This window comes from Onychostruthus taczanowskii, unplaced genomic scaffold (genome assembly GCF_017590055.1).
Source record: "Onychostruthus taczanowskii isolate IOZ18803 unplaced genomic scaffold, ASM1759005v1 scaffold37, whole genome shotgun sequence".
Lineage (NCBI taxonomy): Eukaryota > Metazoa > Chordata > Aves > Passeriformes > Passeridae > Onychostruthus > Onychostruthus taczanowskii.
Genome location: NW_024501126.1, coordinates 2,874,617 through 2,896,448, shown reverse-complemented (window position 1 = coordinate 2,896,448; position 21,832 = coordinate 2,874,617). Strand labels below are relative to the sequence as shown.

Genomic DNA, 21,832 nt, shown 5'->3' with positions numbered 1-21,832 from the left:
AGCCGCTCAGCATTATTACTCTCCTCTAAAACTGCTCGCTCATCGCTATGTCTAGCTGACATTCTTTTCGTGTGCACCTCCTGCTTAAGCATTTGCACCCAGCATAGTGTGTACCAAAAAAAAAAAAAAAAAAAAAAAAAAAAAAAAAAAAAAAAAAAAAAAAGTCTTTCCTAAAAAATACGAATGTATACCAACCTGAAGGGTCATAAAAAAAAAAAAAAAAAAAAAAAAAAAAAAAAAAAAAAAGTCTTTCCTAAAAAATACGAATGTGTCTCCGAGAGACTGCTCTGAAATCCTGTTTATATTCCCAGTAAGTTTTTTACTTCGGGGAGAACTCAAGCTCTCGCCTGCCTTCCGGCGAGGACGAGGCAACCTTCTCTCGGGCTCTCGGCAGCAGCAGAGCCCCCCCTCCCCTGCAGGGCTCTCCTTTGTTCGGGGCCGGGCTGCGGGGCGGAGAGGCGGGCCGCGGTGCGCGCCCGGCGGGGGCAGCGCGGAGGGGCCGAGCCAGGGAGGGCGGAGCCGCCCGCGCCGCGCTGCGCCCGCTCGGCCCCTCGCTTACCGTCGGGCCGGGCGGCATGTGGCGGGGGCTGCCGGTGCTGGCCCTGGCCGGGCTGCTGGTGCTGGGGCGGGCGCCGGCGGGCCGGGGGGCGGCCTGCGAGCCGGTGCGCATCCCGCTGTGCAAGCCGCTGCCCTGGAACATGACCAAGATGCCGAACCACCTGCACCACAGCACGCAGGCCAACGCCGTGCTGGCCATGGAGCAGTTCGAGGGGCTGCTGGGCACCAACTGCAGCCCCGACCTTCTGTTCTTCCTCTGCGCCATGTACGCGCCCATCTGCACCATCGACTTCCAGCACGAGCCCATCAAGCCCTGCAAGTCCGTCTGCGAGCGCGCCCGCGCCGGCTGCGAGCCCGTCCTGGTCCGCTACAGCCACGCCTGGCCCGACAGCCTGGCCTGCGACGAGCTGCCCGTCTACGATCGCGGGGTGTGCATCTCCCCCGAGGCCATCGTCACCGCCGAGGGCGCGGGTGAGTGCGCGGGGACCGGCACCGGCGCGGGGACAATGGGCGGCGGGCGGGGGGGGCAGCCCGGGAGCCCTGCCTCCCCTCCCGCTGCTCTCGGATTCTCTCTGCTTTGCCCTCCGCTCTTCTGCTGTCTTTTCTCTGCCTTTAGCAGCAGCATCGCTGCTGGAAAAGTTTTGCTGTTGGGCGCAGAGTGTGTGTGACAAGTGACAGCCCCGCCACCGTTCTGGGGAGCGCGTACGAGCGTGGGAGCTGCGGCTCTCGTTCCACGCGAACGGGAAGCGTTTCCACACCGCTCTCCGGGTCCAGCGGCAGCGCTTGCTGGCAGAGAATGAAGAGCCACCCAAGTGAGGGGCAGCCCCCAGGCTGCCGGCTCCCCCTCTCCCCCCCGCCCCTCTGTGCTCATCTCCAGCCGCTCCCTCCCAAAGCAGGTTGCTCCTTTCCCACACAAGGCCACAACTCCACAGATTTGGGGAAAGATCAATGCCCAGAGGAGCCCCAGGCAGGAGCTGGGGGGCCAGGGTCTCCCCAGCCACTTCTATGCACACCTGGAGGGGAGAGAACACGCTCATCTCAGTGGTTAGCACCGAAGGTGCAGTTACAGCACAGGTTCCCCAGCAGGTCCCTGGGCTCTAGAGCTGTAGCCAGGTGGGGAGTGTAGCAAAATGCAGCCTTCCGTTGTGTTTTGTTCCCAACATCCCTGAAGCCAGCCAAAGGCTGCATCCTGCACCCGAGCCCTGATGCTGTGTGACCACTGTGGTCTCACACTGCTCAGCTTTATCTCTGCATCCTGTTTCACCAGCTGAGCTCACTGTGATCCCACAGGATGGCCGGTGCTGACTGTCTGGCTGCCGTGCAGCACTGCTGTCAGAGGCAGGAGCATCTCTGCACAGTCAGGTGAGGACTGCTGACTGCTCAGACCATGCTACAAACCCGCTGTGGCTCGGGGATCCTGCTCTTGTCACAGCTGCCTCTGGGCTGCGGGAGTTGGCAGGACACCCCTCCGATGTGGTGAGCTGAGCACCGCAGAGATATTGAACACAAGGAGCGATTGAGCAGGAAATTAAAGCAAGCTGGTGGGTGGTTATCACGAGTGAGCTCTGACCTTTTACAAAGTGACTACAGTTCCTGTGTACTTTCAGGAAAGAGTTTGCTGCTGGTGGGACCAGGCTACCATTTTCTCTGATGCAAAGTTCCCGTGCTGGTGGCTCTGCCAGACCTCTCCACCGGAGGACTTGGAGAGCAGTACTGGGGTGGGAGAGCCAGACCAGAGGGGTCAGAGCAGGGCAGCACCCATGCACCCCACGAGCTTGTTGTGCTGCTACCTGTCTCCTTCAGTGCCCACAGCTGCACTGCTGGGTTTTGGGAGCTCGCTGACAAGCAGTAGATCTCACCTCTCTGTCCTCCCCCAGCTGTGGCCTGGGAATGAAAGGGGGATTTTTCATGCTGTGCTCAGCACAGTATTTTACTGTGTTTCTGTCCCACTGCTAAATGTTTTATGTATCCCACTGCCAGTAATGCCAAACGCTGTAATTCCTGTTTTCTTCTCCTAACAAAATATCATGCTTCAGTTTCCTGACCGTGCTCCCCAGCTCAGCCTTCCCAGGTAAGCTGCTCTCTCTGTCTCCATTTATTTACAGGCCAGACAAACCCTACTCCATCTCTGACTCTATTCTCTTACCCTCTTCACCTCTTGAGACCTCCATACCCTCATATCTCCAGTCATTACTGCTATTTCTAAGTTCTGGCTGCTTCCCTCTTGCCTTTTCCTACTTTTTTCCCCTGCCCATGAACGTAACCATCTATTTTTGCCATCAGCTGCTGCTCTCCGAGCGCTGCAGTCCTGCTGGGGTAGTTTTAGGGAGATGTGGTTTTGAGCACCTTTCTCTGCAGCATTGAGGTGCTTTCAAAACCACCTTAAAAATGGCTCCAGCATGAGCAAGGTTTGGCAGATCTGCAGCGATTTGAAAGCAATCACATTCAAATCTGGAGGGAGGAAGCTTGGCTGAAATCGCCCCCGAGTTACCTATTTCTGAGGACCTCAGCAGTACAATAACCTCTTTGAGGGATTCCAGGGCCAGATCCATGAAAACTCTCTTTCAGTGAATGAGAAACTGATGACATTCTCATTTCTGACTGAATATTTTGAACTGATGCATTATGCACTGGACTGAAAGAATCCTTCTTGAGGGAATAAAACTGTTCTTTTAGAAAGCAGAGGGAAGGATTCCTGTTCTAGGAAGAGGTAAGGTGAACACTTTCAAATCCAATTCTCCAAATAAAGGATTGCAGCTCAGTAGAACACACAAATAACCAACTGCCTGATGAGTACCGTGCAGAATCCCTGCTCTTATTTGCTTTAATTTATCTCCTAAGCATTCTAGCCCCTTCTGCTGTCTGTAAACTACACCTAATAGAGTGGGCAGAAATACAATCCATTGTTTTGTGGCTTTCTCTTGTAGAAGGGGATTTTTGGTTTTCTTCAGAAGTGAAATCTTGTTTATGGCTTTCATTCTTTGGCTACCTGTAACAGGGTTCTGCTCTTTCCTCTTGAGGTTTCTGCATTATTGCTGGTGAGCATTAGAACGTTTGTCTTGTCCCTTCCATGAGAGAGCCTTAAGGATGATGTAGTCAGTGTTTGCCCTTGTCAGAGCAGGGACAGGGTTCACAAGCCCAGTTTCCATCAGCTATATTCCCTGCATCCCAGTAGCCTGTGACTGTTGCAAAGTATGGAGGAACTGTGGTTGGTAACATCTGTGATAAATTTCAGTAAGAAGTTCACTTTCAGCTGCTGAGGCACAGTCCACCACAGACATCTTCTAGGACCTGTCTCCATTTGAGTCCAGGTGTGAGGAAGATCCAGACACCTCCTGTCACAGCACCAAGGGGCTGCTGATGTGGTGAAGGGGTGAAGCAGCTGCTGCTCTGTGATGGAGATAGCTGACAACAGTGCTGTGATTTGGGCTCAGTTAGAGGAATAGCTGTGCACACCCCCTGGGCTTGTGCTGGTCTCCAAAACCCGAGTGGGAGTGCTGATTGGGAAGTCTTAAGTTCCTCACGGTACAGAGACTGACTTAACACGTGTGGGAAGTGTATGTTTCTTGATTTTTCATGCTCTTTGGGAAACATCCGGGTTCCTTCACAGCCAGAAAGTAGAGGGATGCTGCAGGTATGGTGTGGGTGTTCTGGAGGCAAGTGTCATGCTGAATAATTTGGCTTTTTATGGAGGATCCAACAAATCATCATCCAGGATGGGGAATGAAAGAGCATCTTGACAATACATTAACACCCCCGGTGTCAGATTAGTGCATGCTAATGTCTGCAGTCTCCTAGGGCATTTATCCCACATTCCTGTCCTGGGCTTTTTGGAGGTGAAAGTGGTTCTGTATGCTGACATTAGTACAAGCTGTGTTACATCTCTGGGAGGTCCTGTTCACTTGCTCCATATATTTCATATGCATATGCTCATTCTTCCTTCAGTCTATCAGATTATCTTCTTCCTTCATTGAGGGCCCTATCAAACTTCCTTAGGTCTGTGAAGCAGCAGGAACTGCTGAGAGAGAAAATTGTCTCAAATCTAGAATTTCAGAGGCAGGACCTTGTCTTTAGTTTTGCAGGTAATAAGTGGCCAGTGTTGGTGTTGGGATGCTGACTGAAAAAGCATCTCCCATGTGGCTGCTACTGCCTAGCAGAGTGTTGATATCTCAAGTGAAGTGTTTATTCCTGTTTTGAAGAGGGAACTAGCAACAAAACCAGAACAGTGTCACGGGTGTTGTGCATATTGGAAGTCAGATCTGTCAGGCAGGTTGTCTCACCTTATCTTACTTAGATAAGAACATAGCTTGAAGGCATGTTGGCCTGTTAGTAAGATGTTGGAGAAAAGGGAAACCACATTACAGGGTATCAACCGTGTGTAGTTAACACCCAAACTATCATGAGGTGTCTAAGAAGAACTTTGAAAAATTTTTTTTAAAAAACATCTCTTAAACATGAAAGAAAATTATAGATTATTCACATGATGGACACCTATTTTCTTAAATCATACGTGAACCCATGATTTCTCCATGTTGCCCAAGTCCTCCATGTCTGTCTGGATGAGTTCATAGTAACCCAGGATGTTAATTTGGCATTGCAGCTTAAAAGGCAAGTGAACAAACCATTTCTCATGCTTGTTTCTTATGTATTACTAGCTTAATTTCCAAAACAGTGGTTTCCAAGCTCCAGATCAAATTTGTTCTGACTCAGTCTTTGCCTAGCTCTACTTAGAGCAGCTGATGTGCATTGCAGTGCTGGGGGAGTGTTACAGACCGTGCTGAGGATGAGCAGTTGTGCCCAGGTTGTCATTTATAAAGTTGGGATTTGTTTACGTCTTTGCCTGAAACTTGGGAGCAGCCTCATTTCTCAGTTAAATAACAAAATTATTACAAGCTTCAAGCCTGAAACAGGACAGGAGAAGTGAATAAGTTAATTTAAATTTTAGTAATGAAGATACCACCAATGGCTCACTACAGTTCAGCTGCCTTGGTAGGCTGAGTCCCCTGGATTTTACAGTCTAAGCATTTAGTCAATACCTGGGCCATTAAATGTCATGAAAACCTGGTGGGATTTGTTATGAGGAATAAAATGTTATGTGGAACAGCCATGTTGCTGGCTGCTCTACAGCTTGGGGTTTGAGTTCTTTGCCTTAAATATTAACTAGAATAAATTTTCCTATCACTTGCCTTTTCCGTGCATGTTTTTGCAACCCACTTAGCAAAGATCCTCTCTGTATTAATAGCTGAAGTGAATGACAGTGAGTTCATGCACTGTGGAAGGGTTTCTTAATTAATGGGGCTCACAGATGCCTCAATCTGAAGAAGGTACCCAAGCAGCAGCCACTGGCTATGGCTTAGTTCTTTGGAGCACAGTGCCTGGAGTGGCTTCAGTAATAGCTGGGCATAGTCTTTAATCATAATGACAATCAGGATCGTGTTATTTTTTGCCTTTCTCTGCCTTTTAACATTTTTATTTATTTAAACAGTGCTATAGGAAAGATGTTTGCTCAAAACTAGGTATTACTAAGTTGTTTCTCTGTTCCAAACCTCTCATCTAAATCTGTGGTTGCAGGCATTGTTATTTTGCACACTTACTGTGTACGTGGCTTTTATTTAGCTCTCCTTGTTAGTGTTTTGGTTTTTATTTTATATAGAAGCCCTCTGAAAAGCAATTAATTAGGATGGTGTATTGGAAAAAAACAGTTTGGATTTGTCCCCTGCTCCTAAACAAAATTTAATAGGAAACTTTTGGATTGGACCTCTGGATAGTATTCTTCTCTTTGGCAATCCAGCTACCCATCGCTGACAGGTATTTATTTCAGGAAGATAGCTTTGCACAGACAGAACTTGGCAGAGGGTTTGCCTGTGAAGAGAAGTGGAACAATAGGAAGTCAGTTGTTTGGGGGATTTTAAATGGCTTTTTTCCCCTCCCTCTCTCTGCGTTGCAGCTGAAGGTCTCAGCTTGGTGGAGAGAGGCCTGTGTCCATCAGGCTGCTGGGGACAGGGGCTGGGTGGGTGCTCCCCCAAACAACTGACTTCCTGTTGTTCCACTTCTGTTCCACACCTGAGACCTGACATGTAGCTGGTGGCAGGCCTGGGCGAGTCCCTCTTCCAGTCTCCTGTCTGGTAGGTAAGCAGGGACCAGACTTATGAGCTTAACTGGGGAAAGGGTCAGGGAGATGAGAAGGGTTTCCAGAGAGGTGTTGTTGGGTGGCAGCGTCTCCAGTCCCCTCCATAAGCCTGTGCTCCTGTCCATCTGTAGAACCAGTCATCCCTGGGTAGGCATGAGTGCATTGGAAGGGATGACCATCAAGGCAGGTCAACGCTTGCCTGGCCCGAGCCCTCACAAGTCCAGAACTGGGCTCTGAACTGATGTGTGGGTACCTGTTCACCCCTGCTTTGCTCACCCTTGGCTGTGACACCAGGCTGCCCTGCTGCCTCCGTGCAGGTACACAAACAGGAGGCACTTCCACTCTGCACACGCTGTCTGGGTTCCTCTGGCTGCACACACAGCTCATTCACTGGGAATTACTGGTTTGGGGTGGGACAGGTGACCTGGCAGTGCAGAGTTAGGAGATGCCTCGAGGCTGTGGTGTGCTGGAATTTGGTTAAAAATAAGTTGTGTACCCATGGGTGTGTGAGAAGATCTGGTGTAAAGCAGGTCAGTTCCATGCTTGTTGGAGTGTTTATACTGCCCATACCAAGCTTACTTGTTCTACTCGTGTTGCTGTGAGCTCCAAGGACAGTTCCTCAGCCAGTGCCCGTGGGCATTGTACTCCACATGGGCCAGGGAAGGCTGTGAACCCTTTACTGGGCTCTGCTTTATTTTGAGATGTAATTTCAATGTGGATTGGGCTGGGTTTGCTCAAGCACCATGAAGTCATGCCTGCTTGGATCCATCCTTGGTTTAGGTAGGGACAGTGCACCTCAGGGCTTCTTCTTCCTTCTGTGGATGGGAGATGGTAAACATTTAATCTGATACTTCTCTTCTCCGTCATGAAGATTTTTTTCTGTCCCCAGTAACAATTTTGATAGAATGGAGAATGTGCTTTGAAGCTATGAACAAACTATCCCTGAAATACCTGTTTTGGGAGGAATTTCAGCTTGCTGGGCCGCCTGAAAAACCAGAGGAGTTGGCTTGGTCGTGTGCAGCTGGCCTTTGAGAAAACCTGAGAAGGTGGCCAAGGCAGCTGAGTGGGAAGGGCAGGGAATCTGGAGAGCTTTCTCTGCAGGGGTTTGGGTGCCCAGACGGGGGAAACACCTGAGGCCAGCCCTAGGTAGACAGAGAGCCTCTGTGACCCCCTCTCTGTGGTTGGAGGGTTCTGCAGATGTTTTGTGTGTACTTGGAGCAGATGGGAGGATTGTCAGACCAAAGACCTCTCTCTATGCTTTCACCACATCAGAGGGAATTGTAGATTTAAAAGCTACAGCTTGGCTGAATGGACAAGACAACAGGTAATTGACCCAGGAGGGGAAGAATGAGAAGTGTGGTTGTCCTTTTGTTTACCATTTGCAAGAGGGAAACCATTTCAATTCCTCTTCCATCACATCCTGGAGTACCAGAATGCATTTGATGCAATATGAAATGCATTCTTAATGCACTGAGGCTAACTCAGGTGAATAATCAAAATCAAACATGTAAGAAGGAATCAGCTTGGGTAGTTTGACTTGTTACAAGGCAGCATGGTGAAGATTCAGAGGTTCTGTGGAAGTACCTGGTTGCAAAGATCAGATTGACTCCATAAAAATGTTGGGTTTTTTCTCTACAAACGAAAATCCTGTGGTAGTTTGGAACTTTCTTTGCAAGAAAATGGATCTGATGTTTTATTAGCAACAGGATATTGAATATAAAAGAGCATCTATTCAATCTTGCTTTGCTATTTTCTATACCTTTTGCTTTTTATGTTGGTTAGAATAGTTATTCCTGAAGTTGCAAAATTTTTTAAAAAGTTAATTATTGTGTAAGGGAATTAGTTGTTTTTCAGCTTTACTCTTGCCCTGACTGTGATTTAGCATGTAAATGAAGTTTCATGTTGCTTTGAGTAGTATAGGTATTCATTAAGTGGAGATTTAATTTTTTTAACAAGGATGGGAAAATTAGAAGGTTAGCTGAGTAATATTAATTTTCTTGTAAACAGGTATTACAGAATTTGTTATTATATAAATATATTAAAATTAAAAAAATATGTATATATATATATATATATATATATTTGGCCCTTATAATTTCAGAGAGGAGCTTTTGTTACATTTGTTCTACATTGCAAAGGCAGCTGTGATGCCTCCATGATTATGAAATAATCTAAGTTGATTGTAGGATACCAGATTCCAGAACTGGAAGAGCAGCATAAATGAATAAATGTGCAGAATTACAGAAGGGCTTTTTCTTTGGAAGCTGATTTGTTTTTCCATTTTATGTGCCATTCTAATAAAGTGTCTTGCCTCTCTCCCAGTTCTTGTTCCTCTTGCATTTATTTTGTCCTCAGCTCATTCAAAGTTATATGCATTAATATACTTGTTTTTCATTATTAAATATATGTATAAACCCATTAAATTGTGTGATTTAATAAATAGGTTTGAAATGATGCATTTTACTAATGTGGGACACAGTCCACTTATGAAGGTGTCTGAAATGTATGAAAAGCAGATCTTTGGGCATGGTGCCTTTTTAAACTTCTGTTCCTTATCTGTCCTTCAGAGTAATCAATGTGTTTTTAAACTGAGGGGAAGGGCTGAAACATTTATTTTGGCATTTGCTTCAACAGTGTGATTATGGCTGGTTGATTTGATTTCCTCAGCAACCAAAAAAAAAATCCCCAAAAGTAATTTCTCCTTCATCATCTAATTAAATGCAAACACTACACGTGTTTTCTGTAGGTGATCAAAATTCGTGGCATAAATGTCAAGCCTTGTCTGAAACCTGCCAGTCTGTAGCAATGGAAATGGGATATTTAGTCTGCTTCAGCATTTAACATGACATGCTGGGTTCAGGTGAAATTTGGGTAAGACGTTGTGTCAATTTTACTGGACTGACCTCTAGAATATTGCAAACTGTGTATTAGTCAAGTTATTAAGTTTCCACATACTAAATGTTAGAAAAAGAGAAAACATTGTGATTTATGTGTAGTGAAATAATCCAATATTAAAAATACTAACATTTCTTTGCATATTTTACAAATCCATGCCAGATTTCCCTATGGACTCTAATAACGGCAACTGTAGAGGTGCTGGCATTGGTAAGTACATTTTTATAAAACTGTATAATAAGCTGTAGACTTTCAAATCCTTTAAATATTTAATTAAGAGGGGTACTAAGTGATAAATACTTAAATACTTACTCTTGACTGAGAATACTGTAGATTGTGCTTTTGCATTCCATGGGCAGGTGGGATTTGGGGGCTGGTCAGCCTCAAAATGTCCATCAAAGCAGGAGGGCTGTGCTGATTTTGTTAAAAGTTCTGTCTTGAACAAATCATTAAATTGATTTTTCCCTGGGCAAAACCAGTGAAGATAATGGTTCATTTGGACCTTAAAGTTCTCAAATTAAATTCAGTACTCTTTGTAGATAATGGCAACACTCCTGTTAGCCTGAGGAGGTTGAGAATGGCACCTTCTGAGGCTGGTTTTATTCCAGCAAGTCCCCTGTTGCTTTTTATTTCCATTTTGGTTTTGCTGGAACTGAATAAAACTGAATAAAACCCCTTGAGCCTTACCAGTACTTGCCAATGCAAAGAAGCAAAGCCCAGGATGGTGGCTAATAATTATAGGAATGTGAATCTTTTGCTCATGCTAGCAAATGACTGTAGATTTCCTTGAATTTTATTATGATTCCATCCAAAGTTCTCAGGTCTTTGTCAGGAAATTGAGACTTGGAAGCCCTAGCACTGACCTCCATGTCTTTCCTTCTGCAGAGGGGCTGCTGAGCTAGTGTGCACTGATGTCCACTTCAACAGCATAAACACCTAAAAGGTGTTGAACCTAACACTTGATACCTATAGATGTAATTTCAGCACTGAGCTCTGTCACCAAGTTGCAAAACTGTATTAGTAATGACCAGTTTATAATACAGTTTAAAATTTTAATCAGTAGGTCCCAATGTGCAAGCAGCTACATTTGTGCAAAATGTTCTTTAAATCCCAGTGCATACCCTCTAGAAGCCCAGGTGCAGTTAAAAAAACCTCATGAAAGCAAACCCCTTAGCAGACTTTGCTTTAAATTGTCTTGAGCATGGGACCATGTCTGAAGGTTTGGCTAAAGATACTTGTTACTGATGTTAGTATCTTCATAGTTTGAAGCCATTTTCAGTTGTGTGGCATTGAGAAAACAGGGATTTCATGCATGATGTGGACTGCACAGAGAGCGTACAAGCTTCACTTTGAGCATGAAAGCAAAGCTGGATGCTCTCCATGTCTCCTTATATCAAAACTATGAGGCATATCTTCACTGCTGCCTGTCCAGAGGCAGGTAATTCCAGTGAGTGACCCTGCAGTGCAAGAGGAAAGTTTATCATGTTGCTAATGCTGTGGTGCTTTGAAGCCTGAAAGCAAAACCAGACCTAAAAAAATCACATCTAGAAAAGAGGGTAAGGATGGACAGAAAAATTGCTGATGCAATATCTGCTGATATCCCTGCCTTCTACTGTACATACATCAAATTAGTGATTTTTCTGCTTTTTCTGTACAAACATGATTTCGGGTTCAATGTGCTACATCTGGACACAGCTGGACCACCTAAAAGGCCATGTTTCAAAATGGCTTTATTTATGTGTTCAGTTAAGTAAATTTGTAGTTTTGCCATTGTAAATAGAGACTTTTTATTTGTTTGTTTTTCAAGTAGCAAGTTGATGTATTTTTTATAAAATCCCATTCTCAGCTTTGTGGTTTCTGCATCTTACTGCTTGTGCTGCTGTGCAGGGTCACAGGGAGCAGGACTCATGGGTTATCCCTTTTTGAGACACCTTTTTTCCCTGTCAGTGTCTGCTGGCAAAACCTTCCCTCTGAGTCTGCATGGGGGTTTTTTGGGTGTCCTTTTTTACCTCTGTTGGTAGTGAAGTACATTGTTTTCTGCTTCATCACATGCTCAGGTTTCTTAGAAGATTTTCTAGAGTGTTTATTTTTTATCCTTTCTTTGTCTGGGAGGTGTTTGCCAGGTTTGAGTGCCTGCACAGATCAGGATTGCAGCCAGGTTTTCCATCATGCATGCACGTATATTTCAGATGACACATATGTTTCTTGGAAGCAATCCTTGGGGAAAACCATTCTCTCCATGTCTTTTGGCATTTACAGAGCGAAATTTTCAGAGACAGAGGCTTTGAGCAGTTTGTAGTCCTGTATTTTCTTGAAAAGAAGATTTAATGGCTGGCAGTGACCTCAGCCAAAGCCAGTCTCTGCTGCCTGTCTGTGTGCTTGGGACGTGCCATTGTTGTGGTCTCAGAGCTCTCCTGGCAATCCTGGCAGCTTCTGGGGAGGCTGTCAGGTAGGATGGGATTTTCCCTCAGCATCAGGTGGTGCAGTACATTTTTACAGCCACCTTTTGTGGGTGTTTCCACTCCCTGGGGCAAGGTCAGCATTTGCCTTCCTCGGAAAATCGCTGTACCAGGGACTGGGAGAGAGGAACTGCTTCTGGCTCTGACTTTGTAACTGACCTTGGCAAATGACTTTTGTGCTAGTTTCTGTATCTCTAAATACTGATTAGGAATAATGCAGCATTTTGTACAGTTCTTTTAAATGTAAATTTAAAAAGCATGAGGGTGACTTGGAGGTTCTTCAATAAGAACATGGGCAGGTCTATAATTTAGAAATAGAACTAGACTAACAAAATATATTCTAAAATTAATAAAGTAAGCCAATACTCCCTTAAAACTGAAGGAAATGTGAGACTGTGTTCTTGTCCTGCAATTTAGTCTATTTTATTTTGCCTGGGACACAGTGCAAGGTTCTGTAGAGCAGGAGAACATTTCAGTGTGCCACTTGTTGGGCTTGAGTGCTGAGGTGCCTGTGTGAGCGTGGGTCACAGGAGCACGTCTTTTATTCTCTGCTCCAAGGCAGCTGTGATTTGGCCTACAGTGTCCATGAGCTCACAAAGGCAGAAGGGAAGCCAAAAATCACTTCCCTTCTCTGCTTTTGTCATTTTAACACAAGCACATAGAAAAGTTCAAGTCTGTAGCACTATATATAGATTCCTCAGGATGTGTTTGAAATTCAAGGAAATAATATACTTTTCTTTTGAAATGTTTTCCTCTTTCCTGTATGTTTTTTTTTTTTTTTGCATTTTCAACCACAAAAATTCTTCCAATGGAAAATAATGATTCCATCAATTTTGATTTTTTTTAATATGCAGAAATCTTATATAATCAAATAAAGGTTCTTTTTCAGACTCTTCATGTTGGATTTAACTAAATCACTAGCTTATATGCATTGATACTTAGGGTGATGGCGCATAGAAATAAGCTGCATTAAATCTACTTCCATTTATGCCAAATCAAATGTCAAAATAGATGCACATGGAGTACTGGGATCTGCTGTTTGAAATTACTCCAGCAAGCCACACTTAGACACTGGTGTAAAATAAGTAAATATTTACAGTAGGACAAGCAGCCCTGAAATACCAGTGGTGTTAATGAACACCACTGTGGGTCTGGAGCTTCAGCATTAGCATTCCCTGGGCACTAATGAAAATGTTTTTACCTCTCTTAGAGTTCCCAGCTGGCTGGCATCTGCCCCTTTGGAAATGCTGTTCTGACAGTGCTCATTTGTGTTGATTTTTTTTTTTTTTTTTTGAAGGCTATCTTTCTGGCCACAAGGGCTAAGAATTTCTCTGTTTTCATTAAACTTGGGCTTCTGGGTCGTAATAAAATTGTGTAAAATTTACACCATTCCTCGTGGTGGATTGGATGGACCTCTCAGCAACCTAATCCAGTTGAAGATGTCCCTGCTTATTTGCAAGGAGGTTGGACTAGGTGGCCTTTAAAGGTCCCTTCCAATGCCAAATATTCTATAAATTCCTGCTAGCCAGAATATCCCAGTTTGCTAAACTGACTTAAAATACATAATATTCAAAAAAATGTTCAGTCATGCACTGCCATAGTGTTTCCTTTCTGTGTCTCTGTTATGGTCTGATAAAAGGAACAGAAAGGAGGGCATTCTAGCACTGAAGAGAGAGCAGTATTGCAAGGGTGGAATTACAGCACCTGCAAGCGTTATGGTCTGATAAAAGGAACAGAAAGGAGGGCATTCCTTAAGTCTAGCACTGAAGAGAGAGGGTGGAATTACAGCACCTGCAAGCACAGGATTGAACATGGAACTGGCTTAAAATGATGGTTTTGTCACTCCAGACTCAAACTCTGTGTGTCTTTTTTTTTTTTTTTTTCCAGAATGTCAGGTTTTTCTCCTAAAAAACATTTAAGGTCTCATGGACAGTTCCACATCTCCCAGCAGAACAGGCCAGGAATGCCCTGTGGTTTTTAGTGTTTCACTGTAATAAGCAAGTCATTTCAGTGAAATTTTTGTTAGATGTTTTTGGATTTAACCCTTTCCTGACTTTGAGATGGGGTAGCTGAGAGGTGTTTTAAAAACTTGTGTTCCATTTTCAGTCTCATGAGGAGAGTGAGACAGTACAGGTGTTGCAATTCACAATCACAATCAGAAGCCAGCTATTTCCTAATTACAAAACACTGTAAGTGTTTCTTGGCTTAACAAGATTTAACAGATCAAATTAAAACAGGTGATAGATCACAGTTAGATGACTTATTTAAAAGATAAAGCTTTTTACACCTTAGCTAAAAAAGCTTTACAACATAAATTTGTATGCATTAATTAGTATAATAACTTCGCCGTACACAGCAACCAATGAACAAAACCATCACATTTATTTGATTTATTTTCTATGAATCCAATTCCCACGCTGTGTGAGCTCCAGCTTTTGGGAAGATAGTCACTGAATACACGCTCTTTTCTTTCTAAACAAAGCTTTCTGTTTGTGCAGAGCGCTGCAAGTGCAAGCCTGTGAAAGCCACGCAGAAGACCTACCTACGCAACAACTACAACTACGGTGAGAGCAGCTGCAGGGCCAGCTCCCTGCTCTTCCGAGCCTGCAGGAAGGGGCAACTTCCATTAAAAAAGCCTAAAAAGTTCACTGTTACTGCTGGTAACCCAAGATTACTTGTTGCAGGAGGAAGGTGTAGCTGAAACGTTTCCAAATTAGAAGGATGGAGGGGATTAGCTTGATGTGTTAATACATCTTTGTTATTTCAGTTTTAGGGCAGGCATTTGGAGTTTGTGTACTTCTCTGGTGTGAGCAGTGATGCAACAAAAATGGCACTGTGGGCTGCTGTGCCTGAGCTGCCTCTGTGATTTCCAGCATGCTCAGCTTTTGCAGAAGTGGATGTTTTAATGGCTTTCGTGCCCAGTAGCTCTCCGTGAGATCAGACAGGTTCTTTTCCTTCTGGTGTATTGAAGCCAGCAATGAGCATCTTGCCAGCTGTGATGCTGTCAGTGACACCTGTAAAAGTGCACATGTCCTGCTCTTCAGGCACAGCACAGCTCCAGGCTCATCTTTTTCTCCATGCTGCTTGTTTCAAGCAAATTAGGCCAATGAAGCCACTGAATACTTATCACAGGGACTGGACCATGGGGCCCTTCCTTATTGCAAAAACCAGCCCTTTTTAAGCAGTTAAGCCTTTATCAGTTACACAGTTTAAAATAATAACAAACATAATCCAGCCATACCCCACAATCTGAACATATCATGGTTATATAACTTCTTTTTCTACCCCCAGTTCAGCTGAGTCACTTTCCCAGAGTCCTCTGCTGCTTAGCCAAAGTAGCAGGCCTGAGCCATGATTTTACAAGGGTAAAAAGGCCTCTATTTTATAAGGCTTTATCAATATGCAGCACTTCCTTTTTTCCCATTAATCAGGTGAGGAGCCTTAGGTTCAGCCAGCTTTAAGGCTTTATTTAAATGGTAGCAGTTGCATAATATTTATTAGTATTATGCATTTATAAAGCCAGAGTCAGACAATCTTCTTTTAAAAATAGTTGCTGTTAAAAGCTAAAAAAATACAACTCCATTCAAACACTTTTTTGGTCACTAGTCAGCTGTATGTTGTTTTGGTGGATTTGTTTGTAAAAAAATTAGAGTGACTATTCTCTGGTCAGAAACTGCATGTGGCAGTCATTGAGCATGCTCCTGTCCATTTTCTCAAGCTTCTGAAATTAAATAGGCTTCAAAAGGCATTTGAAATATCCCCAAACTAAAGCAATATTTTATTTTGAGATCTTAAAAGGTTTTGAGGAAGGGAATCACTTGGGGTAAATTGTGCATATTAGGTGCACAAGCTGGTGTTTGTTGGCAGCTGTATTTAATGTGCCTGCAGTACATGGTGGCTAATGGCTGTTATGGGCAATGCACGTGGGGTGAGGAGATGTGCAAGTCCATGGTTTTCTTTCTTCTATATTACCTTTTTCACATAGGAGACATTTGGAATTTGGGGTATCTCCTGTTTATATTGTGGAAAGGGACTCTTTGAATGGTGTGGCATTCTCTAGAGCATGGCCTCTGGGCTGGCTTTGCATTTGTATGTGGTATCAGTTCACTGGTCACCATGAGAGAATGGCAATCTTTGCCTTTGAAAGGTGACCTTTCCTCCTGTGCAACTTGAGGCACAAGGAAAGGCCCAGAGAGGAAACAATTAGAGAGGTCGTGGGGTCAAGATCAGGAGCATTTGAAGTTCAGAAAGAGCAGAGCAGATTAGTGCTGGGTCACTGGAGAGAATCAAAAAGGTAAGGGCCTGTATCCAGCAGAAGTAGTGATCTGAGAAGTTTTAATGCACGTTCCCTTGTTGCGTAAGGCTCAGAGTGATAAAGTTTGCTCATCTGTACTGCAGGTAGTCTGAGAGGGAACAGCCACAGCTCAAGGGAGAGGGAGAGCGTACAAGAAATAGATTTAATATATTTAGCATGGAAAGGGTGAAGAAGACAGGAAAGAAGGAAGTCAGAGCCCAGCTGAAACAGGACATAAATGCAGCTGGCACATAACTGCTGCTCCTGACCTTGTTATTGAGGGGCACACTGAGCTTCCTGGACCTCCTTGGTGGAGGATGAAGGAATGAAGGGAAGAGATGGAGGCAGAGACATTGCAGGAGTTCAGCTAAGCTTCTGGGGAAGGACCATGCAAAATCTAATGCCAGAGGTCACCAAGAACAGCTCGGGGGTGACCTGCATGATCTGCTGCTTCTAACAGTGCTCTTTGTGGCTTCTCCCCAGTCATTCGGGCTAAAGTGAAGGAGGTGAAGACTAAATGCCACGATGTCACTGCAGTAGTGGAAGTGAAGGAGATCCTGAAATCTTCCCTAGTGAACATTCCAAAGGACACTGTAAACCTCCACACGAATTCTGGCTGCCTGTGTCCCCCCCTCAGTGCCAATGAGGAATACATCATTATGGGCTATGAGGACGAGGAGCGCTCCAGGTAACTCCTCCTGTGCTGTCCTTCACTGTTCCCTGTCACAGAGCTGAAAGTCAGAGCCAAAAGGAAGGAAAACCTGGTGTGGGTGTCTGTACATCTCCTTCATGGTATTCAGGGAGGGCAAGGCACGCAGATCTTAGTCTTGTGTGTGTTGGGTTGCACAGCCTCTTGATGGGGTTGTCTCTGTTGTGCAGGTTACTCTTGGTGGAAGGCTCCATAGCTGAGAAGTGGAAGGAACGTCTTGGTAAAAAAATAAAGGTAAGAAAATACCTCACCTGAAGTCCAGTGTTGTGGGTGCCATAAAACATCTACCTGTCTTTTCAAAATAAGGGAAGAAAATTCGTGTGCTGCCTCCAGTTAATTAATGTCATGTATCAAAAACTAACTTGGCGTTTTCTTTGCTGTATTTCTTAGAACTGCATGCTGAGTAAATAAAAGGGATACATTGAATTACTCCAAAGTATCCCAGTGTAGCAGCAGTCAAAACCTCTGTCTCAAAAAAGCAAATAATAGCAAATAATAGGGGACTTTTAACTCTGTGGGCAAGCTGTGTATGCCACAACACATGCCTGCTTAGTTGGGGCTGTGATATGAATTTTAAAAAAACCAAACAGACCAGGGGGCTTTACAAATGTTTTTCAGACTAAGTCATGGGCAGGGACACCTTCCACTATCCCAGCCTGCTCCAAGCCCCATCCAGCCTGGCTTTGGACACTTGCAGGGATGGGGCAGCCACAGCTGCTCTGGGCAACCTGTGCCAGGGCCTCAGAACCCTCACAGCCATGAATTTCTTCCCTATAGCTAATCTAATCTAATCTAATCTCTGTCACTTCAAAGCCATTACCCCTTGTCCTGCCATTACATGCTCTTGTAAAAAATCCTTCCCCATCTCTCCTGTAGCCCCTTTAGGTATTGGAAGGTCCTCTGAGATCTCCCTGAACCCTTCTCCAGGCTGAGCAACCCCAGCTCTCTAAATGAAAATATATTCTGGTTTTTTTCTTACTTAGATGTTTCTAATGCCTTCCAGGTTCTGAAGGATTACCTTTTTATGTTTTGATGCACTGTAAAGTATCAGTGGTTTTGACCTTGTCAGGAGTGTCACTTTACACAGAATATTCTTATTTTGACACAATTTCTCAGCCATTCATTTGCCATAGTGGTTTTGCCTGTGCAAACCAGTCTTCTCCTCCACTCAGCACTTTCTTCATCAGTGTGAGGGTCACTGGCAGGAAAATACTGTTGTGTTTGTAAAAGCACGTTTTTCTGGGCACATTTCTCACATCAGTGGAGATTACAGGAGTGAAAAGATACAGGGATCTTATTCCAAGTTGTTATTTGATTTGGCAGAACCCTGGGAAATCCAGTGCCACAGAGAAAATAACATTTTGCTGCCATGGGCTGATTTCTGCTCAGTTTCAGCTCTTGGGTGGTAACATCATTGGCTGGAATTTTTTTGGGGAGCACACTTACTTTCTCACTTCCTTCCTTGTTGTCTGTAACCTGCTGCTTCTGCCCTCACACCTGGCCTGGGGTGTTGAGGACCCTGCCACATCACCACTTCTCATCATCGTCTTCCTTTCCAAGAGCATCAACACTTGTGCAAATTATATTTATTAATATTTATCATGTCTTTTTGGGTTTTTTTTACTGTGGTTTCTGTTGCCTGCAAAAATAAATAATAATGCTTTTTTTTTGAATTAACAAAAACCCCTTAGCTGTTTTTTCATCCTGCTTCCCCCAAAGACTGCATGAATAGCTTAATTTAAATTTTATTATTTGGAAGGTGAGTCCCCCTTGTGCTGAAGCCTTGTATCAGACCCTTCATTCACAGAGGCTGCAGGAAAGCCAGGAAACACTTTCCCTGTTTAAATGACTTTTCCCAGTCAGCTCTCATTGCACCCCTGAGCCCAGTGCAGGGTGACATGGTGGAAAGAGCAACTTCTCTGCTTTTGCTGCTGTTTGTGAACACATTTTCTGTGTGAAACATGTGAACATGTGGATCTGTAACCTCTCTGGTAATTTCTGTACCTCTCTGGTAATTTCTGTAAATTTCTGTAATTTCTGTAAATTACCAGAGAGGTAATTTCTGTGAACTCTTCTGTGAACTGTCAGGTAAGTCCTGTATCCTCTCAGGTAATTTCTGTAACTCTTTGGTAATTCCTGTACCTGTCTGGTAATTTCTGTGACTCTCAGGTAATTTCTGTGTCTCTCTGGTAATTCCTATGACCTCTCAGGTAATTTCTGTAACTCTCATGATTCCTGTAACTCTGGTGATTCCTGTAGCCTCTCAGGTAATTTCTGTATCTCTCTGGTAATTTCTGTACCTCTCAGGTAATTCCTGTAACTCTGGTGTTTCCTGTAGCCTCTCAGGTGATTCCTGTAACTCTGGTGTTTCCTGTAGCCTCTCTGGTGATTCCTGTGACTCTCTGGTAATTTCTGTGACTCTCAGGTAACTTCTGTACCTGTCTGGTAATTTCTGTAAATCTGGTGATTCCTGTAACCTCTCAGGTAATTCCTGTGCCTCTCTGGTAATTCCTGTAACTGGTGATTCCTGTAGCATCTCAGGTGATTCCTGTAACTCTCTGGTAATTTCTAGAACTCTGGCAATTTCTGTAACTCTGGTAATTTGTTTAACCTCTGTGGCAGTTTCTGTAGCCTCTGAGGTGATTCCTGTAACTCTGGTGATTTCTGTAACCTCTCGGGTAATTCCTGTGCTTCTCGGGTAATTCCTGTAACTTTGGTGATTCCTGTAACCTCTCAGGTAATTCCTATAACTCTTAGGCAATTCCTGTAGCCTTTCTGGTGATTTCTGTAACTCTGGTGATTCCTTTAGCCTCTCAGGTAATTCCTGTAGCCTCTCTGGTGATTCCTGTGCTTCTCAGGTAATTCCTGTAACCCTGGTATTTCCTGTAGCATCTCTGGTGATTCCTGTAACTCTCAGGTAATTCCTGTAACTTTGGTGATTCCTGTAACCTCTCAGGTAATTTCTGTACCTCTCAGGTAATTCCTATAACTCTCAGGTAATTCCTGTAGCCTCCCAGGTGATTCCTGTAACTCTGGTGTTTCCTGTAGCGTCTCTGGTGATTCCTGTGACTCTCAGGTAATTCCTGTGCCTCTGGTGATTCCTGCAGCCTCTCAGGGGATTCCCTTTAGCCTCTCAGGTGATTCCCTTTAGCCTCTCAGGTGATTCCCTTTAGCCTCTCAGGTGATTCGTGTCTCTCTGGCCATTACCCCTTCGCTGTGGGGTAACGGCGGTGCCTTTTCCCGCAGCGCTGGGACCAGAAGCTGCGGCTGCCGGGGAAGGGGCGCGCGGAGCCGGGCCCCAGCGCGGCCCCCAGGGCTCGCAGTTAGGGACACCCGTGGATGCACGGATGGACGGACGGGCGCGTGGATGCTGCCGTGCCGCGGGGGACGCGCAGGGGACTGTACCAGGACTTCGTTGTTGGAGCGGCAAAGGAGAAATTGCACTATTGCACGTTATATTCTATTGTTTACTGCAAAGTAATGGTTTAGCTTTTATTAGGTTTTGTTCTCCCTCTTCGTTTGCCACCTGTTTCTTTTCGGATGTGTGCAAGTTCTGGAAATGTATATTTTTTTTTTTCTGTTGCTAAGAACTGTAGAAAACTGCCCTTATGAGATGAAGAAAGACAAGGATGTATTCGGATATATTCAATTTACCTTTTTATCTCCTGAATCTTCTTTGGGAGAAAATTCTGATGTGAGCAGGAATGAAATCTGGCCAAGACCATTGCTTGAAGTCATAACTGACACTGTGGGCTTTCCCTGTTCACTCTTTCTTGGTTACTGTTTGCTGAAACTTGCTCTTATTTGGGTAGGTTGTTATCTGGGTTTAAGTGTATCATTTTTATTCTGAAATATAATTCTGAAATACTTTTTTTTTTTTTAGTCAAGAGAACTGTTTGAATCAGTATTAAGTTTTCTTACAGATAAACCACTTGCATGAGGCAGAGTCTGACTTTAAAGATTTCCTGCAACAAACACAGTGTGCATATTCACAGGGAACCTGGGTTTTCCAGTGCTTTGGGCCTTAAAGGAAATATTACCTAGTTCTGTAACCATAATTTATAACTAAATTTATGCTTCTTCTCTTATAATGGCAGTTTTTTCCCCTTTTGTCAGCTGAGTTATAGGAGTAGACAGACTCACCAGGCCTGCTTCTCAGTACAGGTCTGCAGTTTAGCCTTTTGATTTTGTGGTGTTATTCTTAAATCCGTGCCTACATAAACAAATGTTCAATGCTCGGTAACATATGTCCAATAAAAGAATTGTAGTTGCCAACACAGACCTTACCTGACTTCTGAACCAACATCATATTGTTGATACTACTCTTGAAAATATAAAAACAAACAAAAAAACCCTTTAATTTTTGTGCTTTAATAGAATTCTTTGCAGATGGTGCCAACATATTGGAAATTGTCTTTGTTTTTCTACTCTCCCATGCTTAAAAGAAATCAAAATGAGGTCCATCAAAGAACAATTCTCTTTGGTATAGTCTGCAGAGGGGAACCAGCTGTACTTAAAAAGAGCAAGTGACTGTTGTGTTCCAGCTGTCAGTACTGTCTTTAGCACACTAGGGCTGCCTTTTGTAAGAAAATAGTGTTGAGTTGTTGGGTGGTTTGAAAATATGATAAAGATGAGTGGGACAGAAGTATCTGGGAATATTATAATAATGATGTTTAAAGATTTTGGTCAATAACCAGCAGTCTTGGGACAGGTTTCCCATTGGGTTAGACACCAAGAAAGTTGAAAAAGAGCAACATCCTGAAACACTCCGATTTTTATTTATAATT

The 21,832-nt window shown here is 44.1% G+C and overlaps 1 protein-coding gene across 1 annotated transcript; it reads left to right on the top strand.

Moving 5' to 3' along the window:
• The first annotated feature begins 465 nt into the window (after positions 1 to 465).
• FRZB (frizzled related protein) lies at positions 466 to 21,453 on the top strand. Its single transcript, XM_041411843.1, has 6 exons — positions 466 to 1,029; positions 9,746 to 9,793; positions 14,541 to 14,606; positions 16,820 to 17,024; positions 17,216 to 17,279; positions 20,292 to 21,453. Exons 1-6 carry the CDS (start codon positions 576 to 578, stop codon positions 20,370 to 20,372), a joined length of 918 nt encoding a protein of 305 aa, XP_041267777.1. The 5' UTR covers positions 466 to 575; the 3' UTR covers positions 20,373 to 21,453.
• Positions 21,454 to 21,832: the final 379 nt, after the last annotated feature.

Excerpts from the sequence above, each read along its gene's own strand:
- FRZB (XM_041411843.1), top strand. The coding sequence starts at position 576 with ATGTGGCGGGGGCTGCCGGTGCTGGCCCTGGCCGGGCTGCTGGTGCTG. Across the intron at positions 1,030-9,745 it reads CGTCACCGCCGAGGGCGCGG|ATTTCCCTATGGACTCTAAT; the intron begins GTGAGTGCGCGG and ends AATCCATGCCAG. Across the intron at positions 17,280-20,291 it reads GTCTTGGTAAAAAAATAAAG|CGCTGGGACCAGAAGCTGCG; the intron begins GTAAGAAAATAC and ends CTTTTCCCGCAG.